At 40.3% G+C, this 23,458-nt stretch overlaps 1 protein-coding gene across 3 annotated transcripts in view; it reads left to right on the forward strand.

Moving 5' to 3' along the window:
- Positions 1–21,146, forward strand: part of MTFR1 (mitochondrial fission regulator 1) — a 63,439-nt gene extending 42,293 nt beyond the window's left edge. For all 3 annotated transcript variants that reach the window (XM_081258219.1, XM_081258220.1, XM_081258221.1), the window contains 4 exons: positions 11,532–11,767; positions 13,592–13,844; positions 20,027–20,195; positions 20,989–21,146. In XM_081258219.1, the coding sequence (XP_081114345.1) occupies positions 11,532–11,767; positions 13,592–13,844; positions 20,027–20,195; positions 20,989–21,057 (727 nt within the window). In that variant the 3' untranslated portion in view covers positions 21,058–21,146. The remainder of the gene's footprint in view (positions 1–11,531; positions 11,768–13,591; positions 13,845–20,026; positions 20,196–20,988) is intronic.
- Positions 21,147–23,458: the final 2,312 nt, after the last annotated feature.

Here is a 23,458-nt window from a genome sequence, read left to right on the forward strand (position 1 = left end):
CTCTGGGGGCTCCTCCCAATGCCAGATCCCCTGACTAGGTAACCTGAGGTGGGGCTTAGAGCTCTCACTCCTGTGGGAGAACCTCTGTGATATAATTACTTGCCAGTTTGTGCATTGCCCACCCAGTGGGTATGGGATTTGATTGTATCATGAATGTGCCCCTCCTATCATTTCGTTGTGGCCTGTTCTTTGTCTTTGGATGTTGAATATCTTTTCGGTAGGTTTCATGCTTTTCTTGTCAATGGTTGTTCAGCAGTTAGTTGTGATTTTGGTGTTTTCGTGAGAGGAGGTGTGTTCAAGTCCTTCTGCTCTGCCATCTTGTCTCCTCGCCTGTCTGGGGCCCACAGCGTGGTCGCAGTCGCTGTCCCGCTGCAACGTGGCCTCGTCGTTTGGCCACAGACTGGCCTGCCTTCGACGCCCATCAGGCTGGAACTAAGCCCTGCCATTGTTTTTTTAAAGTACTTTTTCAGCCTTGCCGTCTTCCTCCTCTCCTTCTGGGACCCTAATGACACAATTATTAGATCTTCTGTTGTAGCCACACAGGTCACCGAGACTCTGCTCGTGTTTTTTCCTAGTTGGATAATTTCTATTGTTCTGTCTTTAAGTTCACTGGTTCTTCCCTCTGTCTTCTCCATTCTGCTTTTGTTCCTATCCGTTGTGTTATTTCAGTTATGTTACTTTTTGGTTCTAAAAGTTTTATTTGGTTCCCCACCCCCTTTTTTTTTTTTTGCTGAGACTATTATTTTCATTTGTTTCAAGAGTGCTGCTAAATGCTCATTGAAGCCTTTTTATTATAGCTGCTTTAAAATCTGTCAGATACTTCTAACATCTCTTGTCATCTCAGAGTTGGCATCTGCTGGTTGTCTTTTTTCATTCCGTTTGTGTTCTTTTTGGGTCTTGGCATGCAGAGTGATTTTATTGAAATCTAGATATTTTGAGTATCTGAGACTTTGGCTCTCATCTCAGCTTTTTCTTTTAGCCGGCTTTCACTAATAGCAAGGGAGGAGGGGTGCCATCTTGTGACTGCCAGCTGGGAGCAGAGTCCAGGTTTCCCCCTCGGCCCCCATCCACCCCCAGGGCAGTGCTCCTGGGGCACCAGCCTGGCGGATAGGGGAGGCTGCCTCATCGATGCTGCGTGGGGTGTAATTCTGCCCCCACACCCCACCCCAGATTGTCTCCACTGTCGTACAGGGTGGCGAGTAAGTCCCTGCTTTCTCTGACACCATCTTGTAGGGTTTGAGGCATCTCATTACAGCCTAGGAAGGAGGGAGGTTAGCCTTCGTTCCTTGGTGGAGGTGGGGCCGCAGCGTGTTCTGGGATGTTGGCTGGAGTCGAGCGGTTATTTTATATAAGTGGGAGGCTGCCCCTTTCTTGGTCCTTTGGCTAAGAGAGCAGGCTTTTGTTGAGACTTTTCCCCCTGCATCCATTGGCATTTCTGGGTTACCTGTTACTGTAGCGCCCAGTCTGGGATATATGAGGTAAAAGGAAACCTCAAGGAACTCACTCCTATGCTGGGTTTTTGTTTTTTTCTTTTTCTTTTGGATCCCAAGGTCCAAATCAGTCTGCCTTCTCTCTGCCTGCAAGTCTTGTTTTTTTCACTTTTCTTTTTCTTGTTTTTTTTTTTAACTTTATTTTTCTGCTGCATTGTCTTTTTTAATTAATTAATTAATTTTTGGCTGTGTTGGGTCTTCATTGCTGTGCCTGGGCTTTCTCTAGTTGCAACAAGCAGGGGCTACTCTTTGCTGCAGTGCGTGGGCTTCTCACTGCAGTGGCTTCTCTTGTTGTGGAGCATGGGCTCTAGGCAGGCAGGCTCAGTAGTTGTGGCACACGGGCTTAGTTGCTCTGTGGCGTGTGGGATCTTCCCAGACCAGGGCACGAACCCATGTCCCCTGCATTGGCAGGCAGATTCTTAACCACTGCACCAGCAGGGAAGCATTGGGTCTTTGTTGCTACATGCAGGCTTTCTCTAGTTGCGGCAAGTGGGGGCTACTCTTCGTTGCGGTGCGTGGGCTGCTCATTGCAGTGGCTTCTCTTGTTGCGGAGCATGGGCTCTAGGTGTGGGAGCTTCAGTAGTTGTGGCATATGGGCCCTACAGCATGCAGGCTTCAGTAGTTGTGGCATGTGGACTCAGTAGTTGTGGCTCGCGGGCTCTAGAGCGCAGGCTCAGTAGTTGTGGTGCACGGGCTCAGTAGTTGTGGCATGTGGGCTTAGTTGCTCCGCGGCATGTGGGATCTTCCCAGACCAGGGATCGAACCCGTGTCCTCTGCATTGGCAGGCGGATTCTTAACCACCGCACCACCAGGGAAGTCCAGAAGTCTTCTTACATTTGTTTTATGTATGATGTCCAGAGATTATAGTTATAGTTAGGAGGAAGAACAGTGAAAAGTTCATGTGCTCCATCTTCCTAGAAAAGTCTCTGAAGGGCCTTTAACACAAATGTCATGTTTGTACTTGATAGGACATTATGGGGTAGCTATTATGGGGATTGCGATTATAGAGTAATTGAGTGGGCATAACGGATTTGGATAATGGATTTTGTCTGTGATGTTGAAAGAAATTGGTGCCTGGAAGCATTCTAGGTAAAGATAATCTGAACCTGAACAAAGTGAAAAGGAAACAGGAGACCCAGCTGGATTTGCACGATGCTCTGGAGGAGGAAGTCGACAGACAGGTGGGAAGTGGCCCCAGAGTTCCAAGGTTAATGACACAGCCCATGTGACTAGAGAGATTGGGCAGACTTTTTGTTTTGCTGTGTGGTGCTATAGCACCTTTTGCATCAGTTGTGATTAACTGTGGATGTGTATAATAAATCTAGATGGCTGGGAAAGGTACTCTGTGTTACGTTCCTGTGGCTGACATCCTGATAAACAGGCTGACACATCTAAGTCTCACCCTCTTCCTAAGGACGGGAGCGTTGAGGAAGCTCTGTTTGATCAGTTTCACATACCAGATAAATTGTGTTTTGTATAGATTGAGGAGACAGTTGATTTACCATATCGTGTATTTTAATCAATAGGACAAAATAGAAGGATGAAATCTGATGGAATTTTACTTTGTCTTGACAATTACTTAATACTAGTACTATTACCAGGCAGTTGGAGTCTTTTTTCGTCTGTCATTTTGATATTAACTGCATTTCCATGGCAATTTTTTATAGCTTAAACTTGTAACTTAACTCATAACTGTAACTTAAATCTTAAAAACATAATATGAAGTACTTTCAAGATTTATATATTGCCATTTGAGTGTTTCCCTGCCTGTCACATTTATATTTATATGAAAGCCAAGGCTATTCAATATCTTTGTTTCTTATTTCTCCCTTGAAATTTGTTGATGGCATTTCTGTAACTGTTGGTTACAGTGTTACGGTATTATCTCTCTGGGAAAGTGGCATACACAGGAGTCCTTAATTGGTTATTGTACAATTGATTTTGTTTTTCAAATACACTGAACTTCAGTTTTCTCATCTCTAAATTGGAAGTACCAGTACCTGCTTTGAGAGGAGAATTTTGAAAGATAACACGAGAAAACTTATAGCACAGTGGCATGCACAAGTCCTCATTTTTTTTTTCTGTTCTGTACACGTTTTCATTTCCCTTTGAATTAACAGAATGGCCTCAGGATTGGAAAGAAATCTTCATTTTTATAAGAAGCATTGAGATCCTTTGAAAGAATCAATAGAACTGGTAGTCTCGTCTCAGATAATTAACTTGTTCTCTTTCATAACAGTAGCCTATGGAGAATGTGTAGTCTTTGGACATAGACACAGCATAACATTTGCACTATGTGTGATGAAATTAAAGACTATAATCTCTGTGGCTTCTAGCAGACATCATAGGCATTGTCATCAAGTTTTGTGTTTTTTAAAAAATAAATTTATTTTATTTATTTTTGGCTGTGTTGGGTCTTCGTTGCTGCACGCGGGCTTTCTCTGGTTGCGTCAAGCGGGGGCTGCTCTTCGTTCTGGTGTGCGGGCTTCTCACTGCGGTGGCTTCTCTTGTTGCGGAGCTCGGGTTCTAGGCCCACGTGTTTCAGTAGTTGTGGCTCGCAGGCTCTAGAGTGCATGCTCAATAGTTGTGGTGCACTGGCTTAGTTGCTCCACGGCATGTGGGATCTTCCCAGACCAGGGCTCGAACCCGTGTCCCCTGCATTGGCAGGCGGATTCTTAACCACTGTGCCACCAGGGAAGCCCCTGCCATCAAGTTTTTAATTGCATTTGGAGTAGAACATTTAAGAAAAATTTTATTGTTTTAATTGACATATAGTTGATTTACAATGTGTTAATTTCTGCTGTATAGCGACGTGATTCAGTTATACATATACATACATTCTTTTCCATTATGGTTTGTCCCAGGATATTGAATATAGTTCCCTGTGCTATACCGTAGGACCTTGTTGTTTATCCATTCTATATATACCAGTTTGTATCTGCTAACCCCAAATTCCCACTCCATCCCTTCCTCACCCCCTCTCCCCCTTGGCAATCACAAGTTTGTTCTCTTGTGAGTCTCTTTCTGTTTCATAGATAGTTCATTTGTGTCATATTTTAGATTCCATGTATAAGTGATGTCATATGGTATTTGTCTTTCTCTTTCTGACATACTTCACTTAGTATGATAACCTCTAGGTCTACCCATTTTGCTGCAAATGGCATTATTTCATTCTTTTTTATGGCTGAGTAGTATTCCATTGTATATATATACCACATCTTTTTTATCCATTCATCTGTTGATGGGCATTTAGGCTGTTTCCATGTCTTGACTATTGTGAATAGTGCTGCTGTGAACATAGGGGTGCGTGTTTCTTTTTGAATTAGAGTTTTCTCTGGATATATGCCCAGGAGTGGCATTGCTGGATCATGTGTCAGCTCTATTTTTAGTTTTTTAAGGAAGCTCCATACTGTTTTATGTAGTGGCTGCACCAATTTACATTCCCACCAACAGTGTAGGAGGGTCCCCTTTTCTCCACATCCTCTCCAGCATTTATTTATGTACGTATGTATGTATGTATTTATTTATTTTTGGCTGTGTTGGGTGTTAGTTGCAGCACGTGGGCTTCTCTCTAGTTGTGGTGTGCGGGCTCCAGGGAGCATGGGCTATGTAGTTTGTGACACACAGGCTCTCTCACTGAGGCGCACAAGCTCAGTAGTTGTGGCACATGGGCTTAGTTGCCCTGCAGCATGTGGGATCTTAGTTCCCCGACCAGGGATCACACCCGCGTCCCCTGCATTGGAAGGCGGATTCTTTACCACTGGACCACCAGGGAAGTCCCTCCAGCATTTGTTATTTGTAGACTTTTTAGTGATGGCCATTCTGACTGATGTGAGGTGGTATCTCATTATAGTTTTGATTCGCGTTTCTTTAATAATAAGGGATGTTGAACATCTTTCCATGTGCCTGTTGACCATCTGTATGTCTTCTTTGGAGAAATGTCTATTTAGGTCTTCTGCCCATTTTTCATTTGGGTTGTGTTTTTGTTGTTGAGTTTTATGAGCTGTTTGTATATTTTGGAAATTAAACCCTCGTCGGTCCCATCATTTGCACATATTTTCTCCCTGGAGTAGAACATTATTTAAGGAATACTGAAATGTTTCAAGTTTAACTCCACTTTGTTCATTCTTTGTTAATATGTTAATTTCTAATTGTATCCCACGTACATATCAAACTGAGTATGTAGTAAATAAAAATTTACAGGTTCATAGGATTTGAAAGTATTTGAGGGTAGCCCTTTTTCTTATACCAGAATGTTTGTAATCTAATGAATTAAGATGAATGTATTTACAAAAATCTGATATAAGAATAGTGAATAACGTGAGACTGAAGCCTTTGACTAAAGATATCAAGTGTAAAATGGAATGTGCTGTTTTTTAAGGAGTGTCGGGGAAGAACCCCAACCTCATAGAGGATGACAGTGAGTAACAAGACTCCAAAGGAAATGACTCAGCAAGCAAGCAGGCTGGCTGGCCACAGTGCCATAGGTGCAAGTGTAGACCAGGAGACACAGAGGATCAGGGCAAGACGGTTTCCTACTCACAGCACAGCAAACAGCAGGTGTTATTCATTCCCATTTTCATCTTAAGTATTTGACACTAGACATTAACTCATAATGTACATCAGTACAGTACTACATTCAAGGAAGAAATGTCATTGCCACTAAATATCACTTATAGGAAGATCCAGCTTTTTTTTGTGTGTGTGTGCGGTATGCGGGCCTCTCACTGTTGTGGCCTCTCCCATTGCGGAGCACAGGCTCCGGACGCGCAGGCTCAGCAGCCATGGCTCACGGGCCCAACCGCTCCGCGGCATGTGGGATTCTCCCGGACCGGGGCACGAACCGGTGTCCCCTGCATCGGCAGGCGGACTCCCAACCACTGCGCCACCAGGGAAGCCCAGATCCAGCTTTTAAAATACAAAACAAGAGACTTGTGTTGAACAGACTCTAGAACAGGCGATGAATCCCACTAGTCACCTGGGTCTGCAGCCTCTTGACAGTCCTGACTATTCCCCACTATAGTCCTTTCACGGATTACTTCCCTCAGAATAATTTCCCTAGGCCAGCTGTCTTTATCCAGCTATTTGCTCACTTTGAAAAATACTGTTAGCTTTCTATCCAGCATTGTGCTTTCGGGGAACTAAATTACCAGTTTTCCGCCCCTTCTCTGCACCCTATTGACAATAACATGTATTTCTGTACCTTTCTAAGCTATTCTCTCAACTAAAACAGTGAGGGAGGCTCAATAAAAGTCATCCGGGGAATACCACCTTTCATAGGGCACTGGGCTCATTTAAAACAATCTCAGATATTGAGTTTTCATTAACTGTGAGGTAAGGGGAAAGGACCCCAGAGGTACATTATATTTAATTGAGGATTTTCTTTATCATAGTCAGTGGAGCTTAAAAAGCCCTTCATGTCTGTGGATGTTGTACTTCAGAGTGGCTGCCCTTGATACTAACATTGAAAAGGTAGGCGAGCCAGACACTTCGTGTGGGTGGTGCTCTGAAGGGGGCCTGCACCCTTGTGCCATAAGGCACTTCGGAGCCAAATCAAACAAAGAGGGTACAAACCTCGCCAGCACAAGTCAGTATGCAGACCGTATTTTTTTTTTAACATCTTTATTGGAGTATAATTGCTTTACAATGGTGTGTTAGTTTCTGCTTTATAACACAGTGAATCCGTTATACATAAACGTACGTCCCCATCTCGCTTCCCTCTTGCATCTCCCTCCCTCCCACCCTCCCTATCCCACCCCTCTAGGTGGTCACAAAGCACCGAGCTGATCTCCCTGTGCTGTGTGGCTGCTTCCCACTAACTATCTATTTTACGTTTGGTAGTGTATATATGTCCATGCCACTCTCACACTTCGTCCCAGCTTACCCTTCCCCTTCCCCATGTCCTCAAGTCCATTCTCTAGTAGGTCTGTGGCGGACAGTATTTTTAAGAAACGATCATACTTTGGCTGTTTGTTTTCTGCTGTTGGGACATCCGTACTTGATGCCTCTTTTGTTCTTTTTGTTTTTACATGTGTTTTCTTAAAATTTCTCTGAATTATACACAAATTTAGTAGAAAAGAGCATTTCTTAGTTTGGATTACTTTCGCCTCTATATTCTAGCTCTTTAATAGCCTTGTATTCTGAAGGATGGCAAAACAGATTGGTTCTGAGAACGAGTTATTTGTAGACTGCCTTACAAAACAGATGTCTGTGGGAAAAGGGTGTGTGTGTGTTTATAGTTTCGAAGGAAGGGACATGTATGAGAATTTTCATAAAACCTAAGCTTTTCCATATATAAGAATATTACAGAGCAACTCTTTTTATTTTTTTTTGCCTTTGGTTCTCAAGCTTCTGTAAATGTCAAATCTTTCTGTGTCTTTGAGAATACATGATCATTTCAGGATTATTTTCCTTTTCCAGCTTCTAAAAATCCACATTTAAACTTCCACATTTCCTATAATTTGTTTGAACCCACAGCTGTCAACAGTACTTCACACAGGGAAATGCAGAATCTATACCAAAGTTATAAAAATAGTATAGACATATAAAATATAGATGATCTGACACTGTTACTTAAATCGTTTTGCTAAAGGTCCTAAACTTTTTTCCTCTTACCCTGGCACACTGGTTTTCAAGATTAATGAGTGCTTATCCCTTAATTCTCAGTAGATGCAAAAACAAAAGGATAGAATTCATCTGGAGGAGTTACGGGGAGAGGTAGAAGCGTCTTATTTTTCTTAAACAGTGTCGTTTGCTGTTAAGTATTCGTTAATTTCCTCTTACAATGTATTTTGGCTGGAAGATATCTTAAAGAAAGGAAGCTGTTCAAACATGCCTTGTAGTTGATCTCTTAATCCAAATCGCCCTATTATCTTGTTCCAGTTCTGGGTATCTGAAGAGTAAATGTTCATGGGATTAGATGATTGGCTTACTTGAGTGATAACATTTTAAAACAAACGTAAAAGCATATAATACTTTTGGATCCTGTGATCTGGGAGGGTGTACTCACTACTAAAGTGACTACGAGTTCTTGAAAAAACAGTTATTATAACATCATTTTTTTGTTTAGTAGCACTAACGATTCTGGCATCCAAAATTTATCTTTATTTGCTATTATAATATAGAGTTTAGGAAACCTCTGCACTCACACATAATACGAAAACAAACCATCCTCGCTTACATTCTCAACAAAATATTCTTTCTCTTAGGTAAGTTTAGATAAACAGAGCAGAATCCAACTTTCATGGGAAATGGGAGACGGTAGCGGGTAGAGGTGTGTCTTTACCTCCAGGCTCTCGTGCTTCTCTCTGCTCAGCTGCACTTCCATCCAGTCGTCACCCTCCGGGTGCTCTACCTCGGGCAGCCTGTGGCGAGGGCGCCTGTCCCCTGTCCTGAGAACTCTCTGCTTCTGATCCATCCCCTGCTCGAGACCCACCATCTCCGATCCTACTAGTAGTCTTCCTCCTTTCTCCACTGTTGTTTTGAACAAGTGTGATACTTTAATTGTACACTTATTTGAGATTTCTATATTTTACCCAGATCTTTTCTCAGGACTAGAATTCGGTCTCTGCCAGTATTCTATCTACCAGTGGTTTCCTTAGTTCTTTCAAAAAGTAGTATTTTTAAAATAGTATTTTAAAACACTATTTTAAAAGTAGTGTTTTAATGTTTGATTAGACAGTTGTCAAGAATATAGTTGAGGAAGCATATTAAATATTTGACATTATACTGATTAAATAAAATTACTCTATGTAAATATCCCCCCCAAAAAACTTCATTCAGTAGACTAATTTCTGTCTTCTTGTAATTTAATGTGTTTATTGTATAGAGACGTTTAACGAAATTATTTGACCTACCCTATGAAAGGTAAGTAGAAATCAAAATTCAGTCTGTTATATTAACAAAAAGCCATAGTGATTTTTAAAAAGTTTAATGTCTTATTAAAGTTACTTTCTTTATTGCAGGTTGATTAGAGCACATGCATCTGAACTTAATATAACGTATAATCTTTCAAAGAACACATTAATGTATTTAATCAGAGCACTGGTATTGTTTCTTATAAAAGTTTTTACCTTTGTTTAATCGTCATGTACTTTTTTTAGACATTTCATTACCTGTTTCTTCCCAGTGTGGGGGTAAGAAAGGAAATGGTAATTAAAGCTTTGCAAGCCCAATATATTTTCCTACCCCACAGATATTCCAAATTAAATAAAGTGAATGAGGTTAGTATTATTAAAGTTGGTTGCTAGCTAGGTAATAGGGTTAGGTAATAACGAGGACATTTACTCTCCAAGTATTTTTGTTTAATAATTAATACTACAGGTAAAAACAATTTGCAAGCATCCTCTGTGTATGACAGTTTAATTAACAGGGCATAATCAAAATGAGATATGAAGAAACACAACTGAATTCAGTGCAAAATACCAGAAGCTAAAGGTCCAGGAATTCATTCATTCAGACACTAGGTAGAATGAATTATCATAGCTCTCAAGCAAAAATAAAATAGCAGAGTATTCAGTTAAAGGAAAACTGAAATACGGTATAATGTTGGTGAATGTTGTAACAGTCAATCTAAGTTGGACTACATCAAACAGAAGCCCAGAATAATGGTGATGGAAGTTTATTTTTCTCAAGTCAGAAACATCCAGAGTGGATAGTACAAAGCTGACAGTGGCTCCATTGTGTCCTCAGGGACCAGCCAGGCTCTTTGCCATCCTTAGCTTTGGCTTTCCTGTCAAGGTTAGCTTCTGGCCTTCAGCGACTCTCAAGGCTCTCAGAAGCAGGAAAAGTGGGTAGGGCTAGAGATGAAAGGACTTTCTTTCTTGTAGAGTTGAGTCATTGCCCTCTAAGCAACCTTCCAAGGTGGCTCACCATCTTGTTAGACACAGCTCGGTCACATGACCACATGAGACTGTGAGGGAAACTGGCATATGTTAATTAACTTGATTGTGGTGATTATTTCAAAATGTGTACACATTAACAAACCACCATGCTGTACTATATATATATGTATATATATGTGTGTGTGTGTATAGATATAGATATAGATATATATACACAGACACACACACAATATTTGTCAATTATTCCACAATAAAGCTGGATGAAGAAAAAAGAGAAAAGGGCTTAGAGGCTGGAAAAACCTAATTGTAGAAAATAGGAGGAAATGGATAAATATATAAATTGACAGTTGAAATCTGAATTTTATTCTCAACCTACGAAGCAGTGCATATTAGAAAATCTTTCTTTACGCTCAAGTGAAAATGAGACCATCTGTATAATTACTGCATGGGTTCAATTATCATTACTTTTTCCCCCCTTTTCAGTTTCTTATGCTGTAATTTGGCCCATATTGTTACAGTGTGTCTTGCAGTTTGGTGTATTCTATCACAAGTGGAAAACACGGACATCAAAATGCAGAAACCAAGACCCTGGAGAAGGGCTAATGGATTACTGATAGGATTTGTCAAATATAACCAATAATTAGTTTACCTTTTTTAAAATATTTATTTATTTGGTTGCACTGGGTCTTAGTTGTGGCTCTGGGCTCCTTAGTTGTGGCATGCGAACTCTAGTTGCCGCATGCATGTGGGATCTAGTTCCCTGACCAGGGATCGAACCCGGGCCCCCTGCATTGGGAGCATGGAGTCTTATCCACTGCACCACCAGGGAAGTCCCAGTTTACCATTTTTAACAGCATTAAAAGTTGCATCACCTTAGTTCAAACCACCAAAACAAAACATGAATTAGCAAAAACATTGTTGGAATCTGTGATTCCTCCGGATAGTGTTGGCTTGTGCATATAATGTAGAGATAAAGATGAAGAAGAATGATGCCAACAAGAAACCTGGCGTGGTGTGTATCTACATCAGGTTGATAAGTGCTTTGTTGTTTTGAAACTTACAGCAGGGGTTTTATGTAAGGTCAGCCTGAAAAGTTCTCAGATGTTATGTTCTGCTGTGTTCTGATTAACTTTGAAATGATGATTTTTTATATTCCCTAACAAAGCCTGTGACAGCCAACCTTCTGTCTTCCTTGCAGGACAGAGATCCGGTCAAGGCAACCCCTTCAGGATGATCTTCCTTTCTTTGAGAAGCCCCCAGCCAGGCAGTTTTCCTTACCAAACCTGTCTCTGGAAGAGCCTCCACTGCGGACCATGACACTGGCCAATGAGGAAGCACTGCAGAAGATCTGTGCCCTCGAAAGTGAGCTTGCTGCCCTCAGAGCTCAGATTGCCAAAATTGTGACCCTCCAAGAACAGCAGAACCTCAGTGCAGGTCTGGAAGTCCTACATTTGTTTTAACTAGCAAACTGGAAATTAGGAGAATGCCACTAATTTGAAAAGAAAAAAAAAAGTATATATAGAAGTGTAACTGAATCAATTGGCTGTACACCTGAAACTAACATAACATTGTAAATCAACTATATTACAATAAAAGTTTAAAAAAAAAAAAAGTAACAGCCATTGGGCTTGTTGGAAAATCAGGGGTCAGTCCTCTGCCTTGTCCAGTACAGGAGCCAGTCAAGGTTAAGTAGTTTTTGTTTGTTTTGAACAATCTTAATGCTGTCAGAGAGGATGATGAGTGTATTCTGAAAACACAACATATACATACATTGATACAGTTGAATTGCTACTTATGTGAATGCTGTGGTAAACTTAGTTGTCTGTGATAATGGCACCATTCACATCAGACAGGAGGTAATCGCAAAAGACCACCCTGACAGGGTTGAGTGCTGTTTACTGACCTACATGTCCTGAGGCAAGTACTTGGCCTTTCTACCTCCCTTTCCTGCTTTAAAATGGGGATAGTAGTTACCTATGGTAGGGAGTAAACGTGGAGATTATATACGATACCTTCAGCACATAGTAGCTATTCAATAGTCATTTTTCTCCCTCTTGCCCGGAATGGAAACTGAATTCAGGTCCTGTGACTCCTGGACGACTACTGTTGCTTTTATTTGTGTGTCACTGTCACTTTGGAGAAGAAACTATAGCCTTGACATCCTAGCCCATTAACCTGCTGGTAGGTAGTGGTTGTTTTTCCGAGTGTTGTTCCCTGAGTCCTGGCGAGACTCAGCATAAGCCAGCTCTAAAGGTTAAAGGATAGGACAAGTTATTCTGCCTCTGAGCCACTTTGCTTGCAGTCCTAGAATTTAATGTAACCCCACATGGAAACCTCATCCAACCTGGGTCAGGCCAAGATGGGCAGAGGGTGAGTGCACTCCCCGCACCTGGTGTTACTTAAGGGAAATTTGCACGTAACTTACGAAAAACCGGAAAAAGTCCTGCCCTTTTCTGTTTAACCTATGAATTACATTTCTCTTTTGCTTTTACCTCCCTCTTCTGGCAGACTAGAAAACTACTGTAAATTGTGAGAGAATTTGGGGATTTATGTTAGACTTCTATTTACAATCCAAATTCCTTGAGTAAAACTCGTGTGCATCGAGTTCCCCCTAATTAATATAGTTCACCCCCAAAACAACTCTCTAATCTCCAGTTATGCAGAAAGATGAATTTTTAGGTTCTTATTTTAGAACCACTTTAACTCTTGGTTACTTCTTATTTTGGAAATTATAACTTTTTTTTTTCTTCCCAGAAATTTGTTCAACAATAAATCTAAAACTTTAAACACACTTTGGTCAATGCACATTCTAGTTAATGCTCAATTAAATCTTCTATGTAAATATACTTAAAAAGAGTCACAAATGTATCAAATGGTTTTTTCACATACTCTAGTACTAAACTGTCAAACTATAGATACTGAAGATAGTTACGTGTGCAGTACCGATGCTCTGTTTCATCTAAAAGTAGCTACACACTTGGCAGCAGTCAGACTTGAACACTGGAGATCACAAAAGCGCCCTGTTAAGTTAAATGGAATGTTTCCATCTGGAGAGTTTGGGATTAAATGATACAGTGACTGAGATGCAGGCATTTAGATTCCAACCAAGTAACTGAAACTTCCTTTCTACTTACGTAACTTCGATTCTTTTTAAGGATACTGTTTTCAGATATAAAGTCCTTAACATAATGTTGCTTTTAAAATAGTTTATTTGCCTATTACCAGCAGGATCAAACTGACTTTACCTTGTTTCTGTAGGTGACTTAGAATCTACGGCATCCGTTGCCACAGCGCCACCCTCTGTCCCGCCACCTCCCCCTCCGCCACCTCCCCTCCCTCTGTCAGGGCTCTGCCAAAGCGCATCTGCTATTGATCTGATTAGAGATCGAAGAGAGAAAAACGCCTGTGCTGGAAAGACTTCAGTCAAGAGCAATCCAAAGAAATCTGATATGCCAAATATGCTGGAGATCCTTAAAGACATGAACAGCGTGAAACTTCGGTCAGTAAAAAGGTGAGGAGACATTTGCCTTCTTTCTCACTTCCCTTGATTTTTTATGCCTAAAACCAAGTACTAGGTTTCTTTTTTTTTTGAATATTTGAATTTTATTTTTTTTTATACAGCAGGTTCTTATTATCCATTTTATACACATCAGTGAATACATGTCAGTCCCAATCTCCCAATTCATCACACCACCACCAGCCCTCCCTGCCACTTTCCCCCCTTAGTGTCCATACATTTGTTCTCTACATCTGTGTCTCAGTTTCTGCTGTGCAAACCGGTTCATCTGCACCATTTTTCTGGGTTCCACATATATGCATTAATGTATGATATTTGTTTTTCTCTTTCTGACTTACTTCACTCTGTATGAAAGTCTCTAGATTCATCCACATCTCTACAAATGACTCAATTTCGTTCCTTTTTATGGCTGAGTAATATTCCATTCTGTATATGTACCACATCTTCTTTATCCATTCGTCTGTCAGTGGGCATTTAGGTTGCTTCCATGTCCTGGCTGTTGTAAATAGTGCGGCAAAGAACATTGGGGTACATGTGTCTTTTTGAATTATGGTTTGCTCAGGGTGTATGCCCAGTAGTGGGATTGCTGGGTCATACAGTAGTTGTATTTTTAGTTTTTTAAGGAACCTCCATACTGTTGACAGTGGCTGTATCAATTTACATTCCCACCAACAGTGCAAGAGGGTTCCATTTTCTCCAAACCCTCTCCAGCATTTGCTGTTTGTAGATTTTTCTGATGATGCCCATTCTAACAGGTGTGAGGTGATACCTCAGTGTAGTTTTGATTAGCATTTCTCTAATAATTAGTGATGTTAAGCAGCTTTTCACATGTTTCTTGGCCACCTACATGTCTTCTTTGGAGAAATGTCTATTTAGGTCTTCCACCCTTTTTGGATTGGGTTGTTTGTTTTTTTAATATTGAGCTGCATGAGCTGTTTATATATTTTGGAGATTAATCCTTTGTCCATTGATTCGTTTGCAAATATTTTCTCCCATTCTTAGGGTTTACTTTTTGTCTTGTTTGCAGTTTCCTAAGGTCCCATTTGTTTTTTGTTTTTACTTCCATTACTCTAGAAGGCGGATCAAAGAAGATCTTGCTGTGATTTATGTCAAAGAGTGTTCTTCCTATGTTTTCCTCTAAGCGTTTTATAGCGTCCGGTCTTACATTTAGGCCTCTAATCCATTTTGAGTTTATTTTTGCGTATGGTGTTAGGGAGTGTTCTAATTTCATTCTTTACATGTAGCTGTCCAGTTTTCCCAGCACCACTTATTGAAGAGACTCTTTTTCCTCCATTGTATATCCTTGCCTTCTTTGTCATAGATTAGTTGACCATAGGTGCAGGGGGTTATCTCTGGGCTTTGTATCTTGTTCCATTGATCTGTATTTCTGTTTTTGTGCCAGTACCATATTGTCTTGATTACTGTAGCTTTATAGTATAGTCTGAAGTCAGGGAGTCTGATTCCTCCAGCTCCGTTTTTTTCCCTCAAGACCACTATGGCTATTCGGGGTCTTCTGTTTCTCCATACAAATTTTAAGGGTTTTTTTGTTCTAGTTCTGTAAAAACATGCCATTGGTAATTTGATAGGAATTGCATTGAATCTGTAGATTGCTTTGGGTAGTATAGTCATTTTCACAATGTTGATTCTTCCAGTCCAAGAACATGGTATATCTCTCCATCTGTTGACATCATCTTTAATTTCTTTCAACAGTGTCTTATAGTTTTCTGCATACAGGTCTTTTGTCTCCCTGGGTATGTTTATTCCTAGGTATTTTATTCTTTTCGTTGCATTGGTAAATGGGAGTGTTTTTCCTTAATTCCTCTTTCAGGTTTTTCATCATTAGTGTATAAGAATGCAAGAGATTTCTGTGCACTAATTTTGTATCCTGCAACTTTACCAAATTCATTGATTAGCTCTAGTTTTCTGGTAGCATCTTTAGGATTCTCTATGTATAGTATCATGTCATCTGCAAACACTGACAGTTTTACTTCTTCTTTTCCAATTTGTATTCCTTTTCTTTTTCTTCTCTGATTGCTGTGGCTAGGACTTCCAAAACGATGTTGAATAATAGTGGCGAGAGTGAACATCCTTGTCTTGTTCCTGATCTTACAGCAAATGCTTTCAGTTTTTCACAAATGAGAATGATGTTTGCTATGGGTTTGTCGTATATGGCCTTTATTATGTTGAGGTAGGTTCTCTCTGTGCCCACTTTCTGGGGAGTTTTTATCATAAATGGATGTTGAATTTTGTCAGAAGCTTTTTCAGCATCTATTGAGATGACCATATGGTTTTTATTCTCCAATTTGTTAATATGGTGAATCAAATTGATTTGCGTATATTGAAGAATCCTTGCATCCCTGGGATAAATCCCACTTGATCATGGTGTGTGATCCTTCTAATGTATTGTTGGATTCTGTTTGCTAGTATTTTGTTGAGGATTTTTGCATCTATGTTCATCAGTGTTATTGGTCTGTAATTTTCTTTTTTTGTCTGGTTTTGGTATCAGGGTGATTGATGGTGGCCTCATAGAGTGAGTTTGGGATTCCTTCCTCTGCAGTTTTATGGAAGAGTTTGAGAAGGATGGGTGTTACCTCTTCTCTCAATCTTTGATAGAATTCACCTGTGAAGCCATCTGGTCCTGGACTTTTGTTTGTTGGAAGACTTTTAATCACAGTTTCAATTTCATTACTTGTGATTGGTCTGTTCCTATTTTCTATTTCTTTCTGGTTCAGTTTTGGAAGGTTATACCTTTCTAAGAATTTGTCCATTTCTTCCAGGTTGTCCATATTATTGGCATAGAGTTGCTTGTAGTAGTCTCTTAGGATGCTCTGTGTTTCTACAGTGTCTGCTGTAACTTCTTTTTCATTTCTAATTTTATTGATTTGTCCTCTCCCTCTTTTTCTTAATGAGTCTGCCTAATGGTTTATCAATTTTATCTTCTCAAAGAACCAGCTTTTAGTTTTATTGATCTTTGCTATTGTTTTCTTTGTTTCTATTTCATTTATTTCTGCTCTTGATCTTTATGATTTCTTTCCTTCTGCTACCTTTGGGTTTTGTGTGTTCTTCTTTCTCTAGTTCCTTTAGGTGTAAGGTTAGATTGTTTATTTGAGATTTTTCTTGTTTCTTGAGGTAGGCTTGTATAGCTATAAACTTCCCTCTTAGAACTGCTTTTGCTGCATCCCCATAGGTTTTGGATCATCATGTTTTTGTTGTCATTTGTCTCTAGTATTTTTTGATTTCCTCTTGATTTCTTCAGTGATCTCTTGGTTATTTAGTAGTGTATTGTTTACCCTCCATGTGTTTGTGTTTTTTACCTTTTTTTCCCCTGTAATTGATTTCTAATCTCAGAGCGTTGTGGTCAGAAAAGATGCTTGATATGATTTCAGTTTTCTTAAATTTACTGAGGCTTGATTTGTGACCCAAGATGTGATCTCTCCTGGAGAATATTCTGTGCGCACTTGAGAAGAAAGTGTAATCTGCTGTTTTTGGATGGAATGTCCTATAAATATCAATTAAATCTATCTGGTCTATTGTGTCATTTAAAGCTTGTGTTTCCTTATTAATTTTCTGTTTAGATGATCTGTCCATTGGTGTAAGTGAGGTGTTAAGGTCCCCTACTATTATTGTGTTACTATAACATTCTTTATTTTAAAAGTCTATTTTATCTGATACGAGTTTTGCTACTCCAGCTTTCTTTTGATTTCCATTTGCATGGAATATCTTTTTCCATCCCCTAACTTGCTGTCTGTATCTCCATAGGTCTGAAGTGGGTCTCCTGTAGACAGCATTTATATGGGTCTTGTTTTTGTATCCATTCAGTGAGCCAGTGTCTTTTGGTTGAGCATTTAATCCATTCACATTTAAGGTAATTATCGATATGTATGTTCCTATTACCATTTTCTTAATTGTTTTGGGTTTGTTTTTGTAGGTCCTTTTCTTCTCTTGTGTTCCACTTATAGAAGTTTCTTTAGCATTTGTTATAGAGCTGGTTTGGTGGTGCTGAATTCTCTTAGCTTTTGCTTGCCTGTAAAGCTTTTGATTTCTCCCTCGAATCTGAATGAGATCCTTGCTGGGTAGAGTAAGCTTGGTTGTAGATTCTTCCATCACTTTAAATATATCATGCCACTCCCTTCTGGCTTGTAGAGTTTTTGCTGAGAAATCAGCTGTTAACCTTATGGCAGTTCCCTTGTATGTTATTTGCCATTTTTCCCTTGCTGCTTTCAATCATTTTTGTCTTTAATTTTTGCCCATTTGATTACTATGTGTCTTGGTGTGTTTCTCCTGTATAGGACACTGTGTTTCCTGGACTTGGGTGGCTATTTCCTTTCCCACGTTAGGGAAGTTTTCGACTATAATCTCTTTAAATATTTTCTTGGGTCATTTCTCTCTCCCTTCTCCTTCTGGGACCCGTATAATGCGAATGTCGTTGCGTTTAACGTTGTCCCAGAGATCTCTTAGGCTGTCTTCATTTCTTTTCATTCTTTTTTCTTTATTCTGTTCCACAGCCGTGAATTCCATCATTCTGTCTTCCAGGTCACTTACCTGTTCTTCTGCTATTGATTCCTTCTAGTGTAGTTTTCATTTCAGTTATTGTATTGTCCATCTCTGTTTGTTCTTTAATTCTTCTAGGTCTTTGTTAAACATTTCTTGTGTCTTCTCAGTCTTTGCCTCCATTCTTTTCCCGAGGTCCTGGATCATCTTCACTATCATTATTCTGAAATCTTTTTCTGGAAGGTTGCCTATCTCCACTTCATTTAGTTGTTTTTCTGGGGTTTTATCTTGTTCCCTCATCTGGTACATATCCCTCTGCCCTTTCATCTTGTCTGCCTTTCTGTGAATGTGGTTTTTGTTCCATAGGCTGCAGGATTATAGCTCTTCTTGCTTCTGCTGTCTGCCCTCTGGTGGATGAGGCTATCTAAGAGGCTTGTGCAAGTTTCCGGATGGGAGGGACTGGTGGTGGGCAGAGCTCAGTAAAAGTTTAATCCACTTGTTTGCTGATGGGTGGGGCTGGGTTCCCTCCCTGTTGTTTGGCCTGAGGTGACCCAATACTGGAGTGTACCCGGGCTCTTTGGGCTAATGGTGGACTCTGGGAGGGCTCACATCAAGGAGTACTTTCCAGAACTTCTGCTTCCAATGTCCTTGTCCTCATGGCGAGACACAGCCACCCCCCACCTCTGCAGGAGACCCTCCAACACTAGCAGGTAGGTCTGGTTCAGTCTCCCCTGGGGTTACTGCTCCTCCCCCTGGGTCCTGATGCGCACACTACTTTGTGTGTGCCCTCCAAGAGTGGAGTCTCTGTTTCCCCCAGTCCTGTTGAAGTCCTTCAGTCAAATCCTGCAAGCCTTCAAGTCTGATTCTCTAGGAATTCCTCCTCCTCTTGCTGGACCCACAGGTTGGGAAGCCTGACGTGGGGCTCAGAAGCTTCACTCCACTGGGTGGACTTCTGTGGTATAAGTGTTCTCCAGTTTGTGAGTCACCCGCCCAGCAGTTATGGGATTTGATTTTATTGTGATTGTGCCCCTCATAGTGTCTCACTGTGGCTTCTCCTTTGTCTTTGGATGTGGGGTATCTTCTCTGGTGCGTTCCAGTGTCTTCCTGTCGATGACTGTTCACCAGTTAGTTGTGATTCTGGTGCTCCTGCAGGAGGGAGAGCATGTCCTTCTACTCTGCCATCTTGAACCAATCAATCTCCCAGATACTAGGTTTCTTGAGAACTTTGTTTTATAACATGACTACACGAGTAGCTCTAAGTTTTTAGTTTAAAAAAGATAGTTAACTGTGTACAGGAGCCTAAGAGATTAGCAGAATAAAGACTTGCAGGTAACTTTCCAGTTTCTCCCCCAATTGCATTTGAAGGCTTTTCGTTACTGTGCAGTCATTCATCCAGTGAAGCTGTGCTGTGTCCCTGCTCTGGCAGTCACCAGGCTTTTGGAGAAGAATGGAACCCTAATTGCCCTGAAGGAGCACATAATCTCTGCTCCCGAGAGGACCTGAGTGACTGTTATTGGGCACTTCTGTGCTCTTTCATTGAGCCTTAAATCTCGTGTTTCCACTTCGGTGCATCAGTATGTGTCAGTGTCTGTCAAGTGTATGTGATGCCAGAGAAGTGCTGTTGAGCTCCCTGTGTGCTTCCCGGAGGCATCAGCGCCCCCTTGGTTTATGTTCATTTCTCTCAGGTCAGCACAAGATCCAAAGCCCAAACCGGTGGACGCTGCCGACCCTGCTGCCCTCATAGCAGAGGCTCTGAAAAAGAAGTTTGCTTATCGGTATCAATGTGATAGCCAAGGTGACGTTGAGAAAGGAATTCCAAAGCCTGAATCAGAGGCCACCTCCGAAGGAGTGTTGGTGAGTACTGGGCAGAGTTCTCTCCTAGCGCAGCCTGGTAGTTCACTTCACTGCTGCATGCTCTGAGACATTCAGCTGTGTTTGCCTGCAAGATTCAAAAGGATGTATGCTACAGGATTTACTCCTTCCCTACAGCTAGACTACCTATTATAGAAGAGCACAGAGAAGGAAGCAAAAGTTAACCCCCTGGTTTCGTTGCTTAGTGTCTCCTACGTTAAATTTTCCATGCTGTTTTATTTAAGCATAAGGAAGTGAAATTCATTAGAATAAAATTTATATCTGAGGACAACAAAAATGCTGTGATATAGAAAGGAAAGATCATTTTCTCTTAGGGCACCTGTGAGGAAGTCTCCTGAAGAGGGAGAGACATTTGACCAGGGTCTTGCAGGCTGTGGGCATGCCAAAGGTGGAGACTGAACAGATTTCATGGAAGCGCTCAAATATATTAATTTATACATTACCTTTATTCTGGGTACTGCCATGGGGGATATGTGTTCTTAGAAATTCTAGCATCTTTGAAAGTCTTCAGACATTGAAAAGGAAACTCTGTATCTTCCTTCTTTTATTCAAAGAAGTAAAATTGGACTAAGCTAGGCTCTTGCTAAGGTAATTATAGTTTTCGAGGCATAACTTTTTTGATATGTCATGTTTATAACAACTTGTCAATTCATAAACGTTTTAATGTTACCTAGCTGTTTGGTTTTTCATGAAGGACATACCTTTGATCCGTGATTGGGAGGGGGGCATATCATTACTGTTACATGAACCAGTGTCTTTTTTGTTTCTTTTCTAGTTTGGGCCACACATGTTGAAGTCTACAGGAAAAATGAAGGCTTTAATTGAAAATGTTTCAACTTCCTAATAGTGAGCTGAGAAAGACTATCCTACTAGTTCAGCTGTGGGTGTATTAGGGCTGTTCAGCTAATAGAAATGAACACTATTTGGTAAATACCTGAATTTAGTGTCTTCTTTTAAGTCTCAGAGGATTAAGCTATAACAAAAGCACTCTAAGTTTGTTTGCTTTTAAGAGAAGGTCCGTTCTGAAGTTTTCCATAACATATTTATATTCTGACATGTTTTTAATGTGTAGCCAAGATGTTTAGATTTCCAGTCTGCAAAACAATTATATAGATTTCAGAACAAAGAAAGGACCTTTGTAGATGTGAGTTTTTAATTCTTAACACTAATTTATCTGTACAGATGTTTTATGTGCATGTATTTGGATATAAAACAGGACATAAGATTTAATTAGCAAGGGGGTGACGAGGGTGCCGACAGTGTCGTTTGTTTTCAGTGATCATTTCTATTCAATGATGGAGCAGGTGGAATAACCAAGTTGTTGGAGCAAAATGGTTTTGAGATTGGAATTTCGTCTTACCTGGAACAGAACTTTTTCTCTTAGATTCTCTCTCACGTTTTCTTGGATTGGAGATGGGGTTTGAGTGGGAACCAGATAATGTTTGCTGTTGAAAGGGAGTCAAGGATCACGGAAGCTGTTTTCAGTGTAGTGCTGAGGAAGAAAATGTAGTTTTCAAATAGTGAGGAACCAAATGATTGAATTAAATCTCTTTTAAAGTAAAAACTAGAATGTACCATCTGTTTTTTCAGTTTAATAAATGGCATGAAGATAACTTGCTGCTAATACTTCTGGAAATGTCAGCATAATGGAGTTAAAAAATTTTAATATGGGTCAAAATAGCTTTATAGTGAAACACTGAATAGGCGAAAGAATTTTCTGTAAGTTGCTTATCATTGGTCAGAATGCTGTTTTGCTGAATTACATTATGTAGCATAAACCTTAGGTGCTATTAGGAAGTAGACAACTGCCTTTCTCCTCTGCAACCTCTAAGGAATTGCTATGATGATCATTTTTAAATGCTGCATGTATCTTCATGATTTTCTATATTTCTGTTAAACACATAGTTAATGTCAGAACCTCCTACTTTGAGTAGATATTTGGATCTATTGTTTAAATCTAGTGAAAAGAAAGTTGTCCTTCCTGGGGGGATTAGGAGATGTGAAGACCCTTTTAAGTTATTGAAAATATGTGCAATGTTCTCAATAATAGCAAATATTCAGCTGAACTTTGAACTGTGGCTTTACACGTTGATATATTGTTTCTGATTGTTTTCTATGGTTTAAACATTCTGCCTTTAAAGGAATTCAGAAAATTCGCCTGATATAAATTTCTTAGGAGGTCAAAGTACGTATTATATTTGTATCACTATTGAATTTTGGGCAGTGCTCCAATTACAAGGAAGTTACTGTTGTGAAATAAAACAAACTTTTACTTTCCTTGGGCCATAATGCCTATACAAATGCTTTCATTTTTTTTTTCCACAATAGGCAAGATTCTTTTACATATGCAGCTTCTTTAGAATTATTTGCTTTCTGCATTTTTCAAGGGGAGATATATTGCCTAAAATATATCACCTCTCATTCATTTTTCTCTTAAAGGGACTTCATCATTAAAAAGAGAAAGGCAGTCACTTGGGATGAGTTTCCTCAGGGTTCTCAAGCCTCTAATCCACCTCCAGGACTGGTGAAAGCTCTTTCCTCATCTTCCCCTACATCCATCTCCTTCAGTGTCTGGTGCTCCCACCCAACACAATACCTGAAGTGAAAGATCTTAAAAATAGTTCAGCTGTACATTTTACAGCTGAGGCTCAAAAAGTTGAATAACTGGTGTAATGTTTTCTCTCCTGTGATTCTGACTAGTCTAGGCACTCACTCTTAGAGTGGACCCTTGAAAACGGGGGCGGGGGGCGGGACTTCGCCATCCAATGCAAGGGGTGTGGGTTCCATCCCTGGTCAGGGAGCTAAGATCCCACATATCCCTCCTGGCCAAAAAGCAAAACATAAAACAGAAGCAATATTGTAACAGATGCAATTAAAAGACTAAAATTGGTCCATATCAAAGTTTAAAAAAAGAAAGAAAACGTGGGTATTAGGGGCGCTGACTCCCTCTCATCCTCAGTCGAAAATCCACGCATTGCTATCTCTGCCTCAACAACAGATGAATTGGTAAATGACTCACCCCAGGGTTGGTAGGAAGCTGAAACAGTTTGGATAGGATCAGGACTCAGCCCTCAGTTTCTTTGATTCCATGTACTGTGATCTCTGGTCAAACACAAACTTCTCCCCATATGTAACTTAAAGATCTGTAAAATGAAAATACAGGTACTATATTATTTATTGAAACAAGTCCACATGTAAGTGGACCCATGCAGTTCAAACCTGTGTTGTTCAAGGGTCAACTGTAT

The sequence above is a fragment of the Mesoplodon bidens genome, assembly GCF_964165515.1.
Source record: "Mesoplodon bidens genome assembly, chromosome: 16".
In the NCBI taxonomy this organism is placed as follows: Eukaryota; Metazoa; Chordata; class Mammalia; order Artiodactyla; family Ziphiidae; genus Mesoplodon; species Mesoplodon bidens.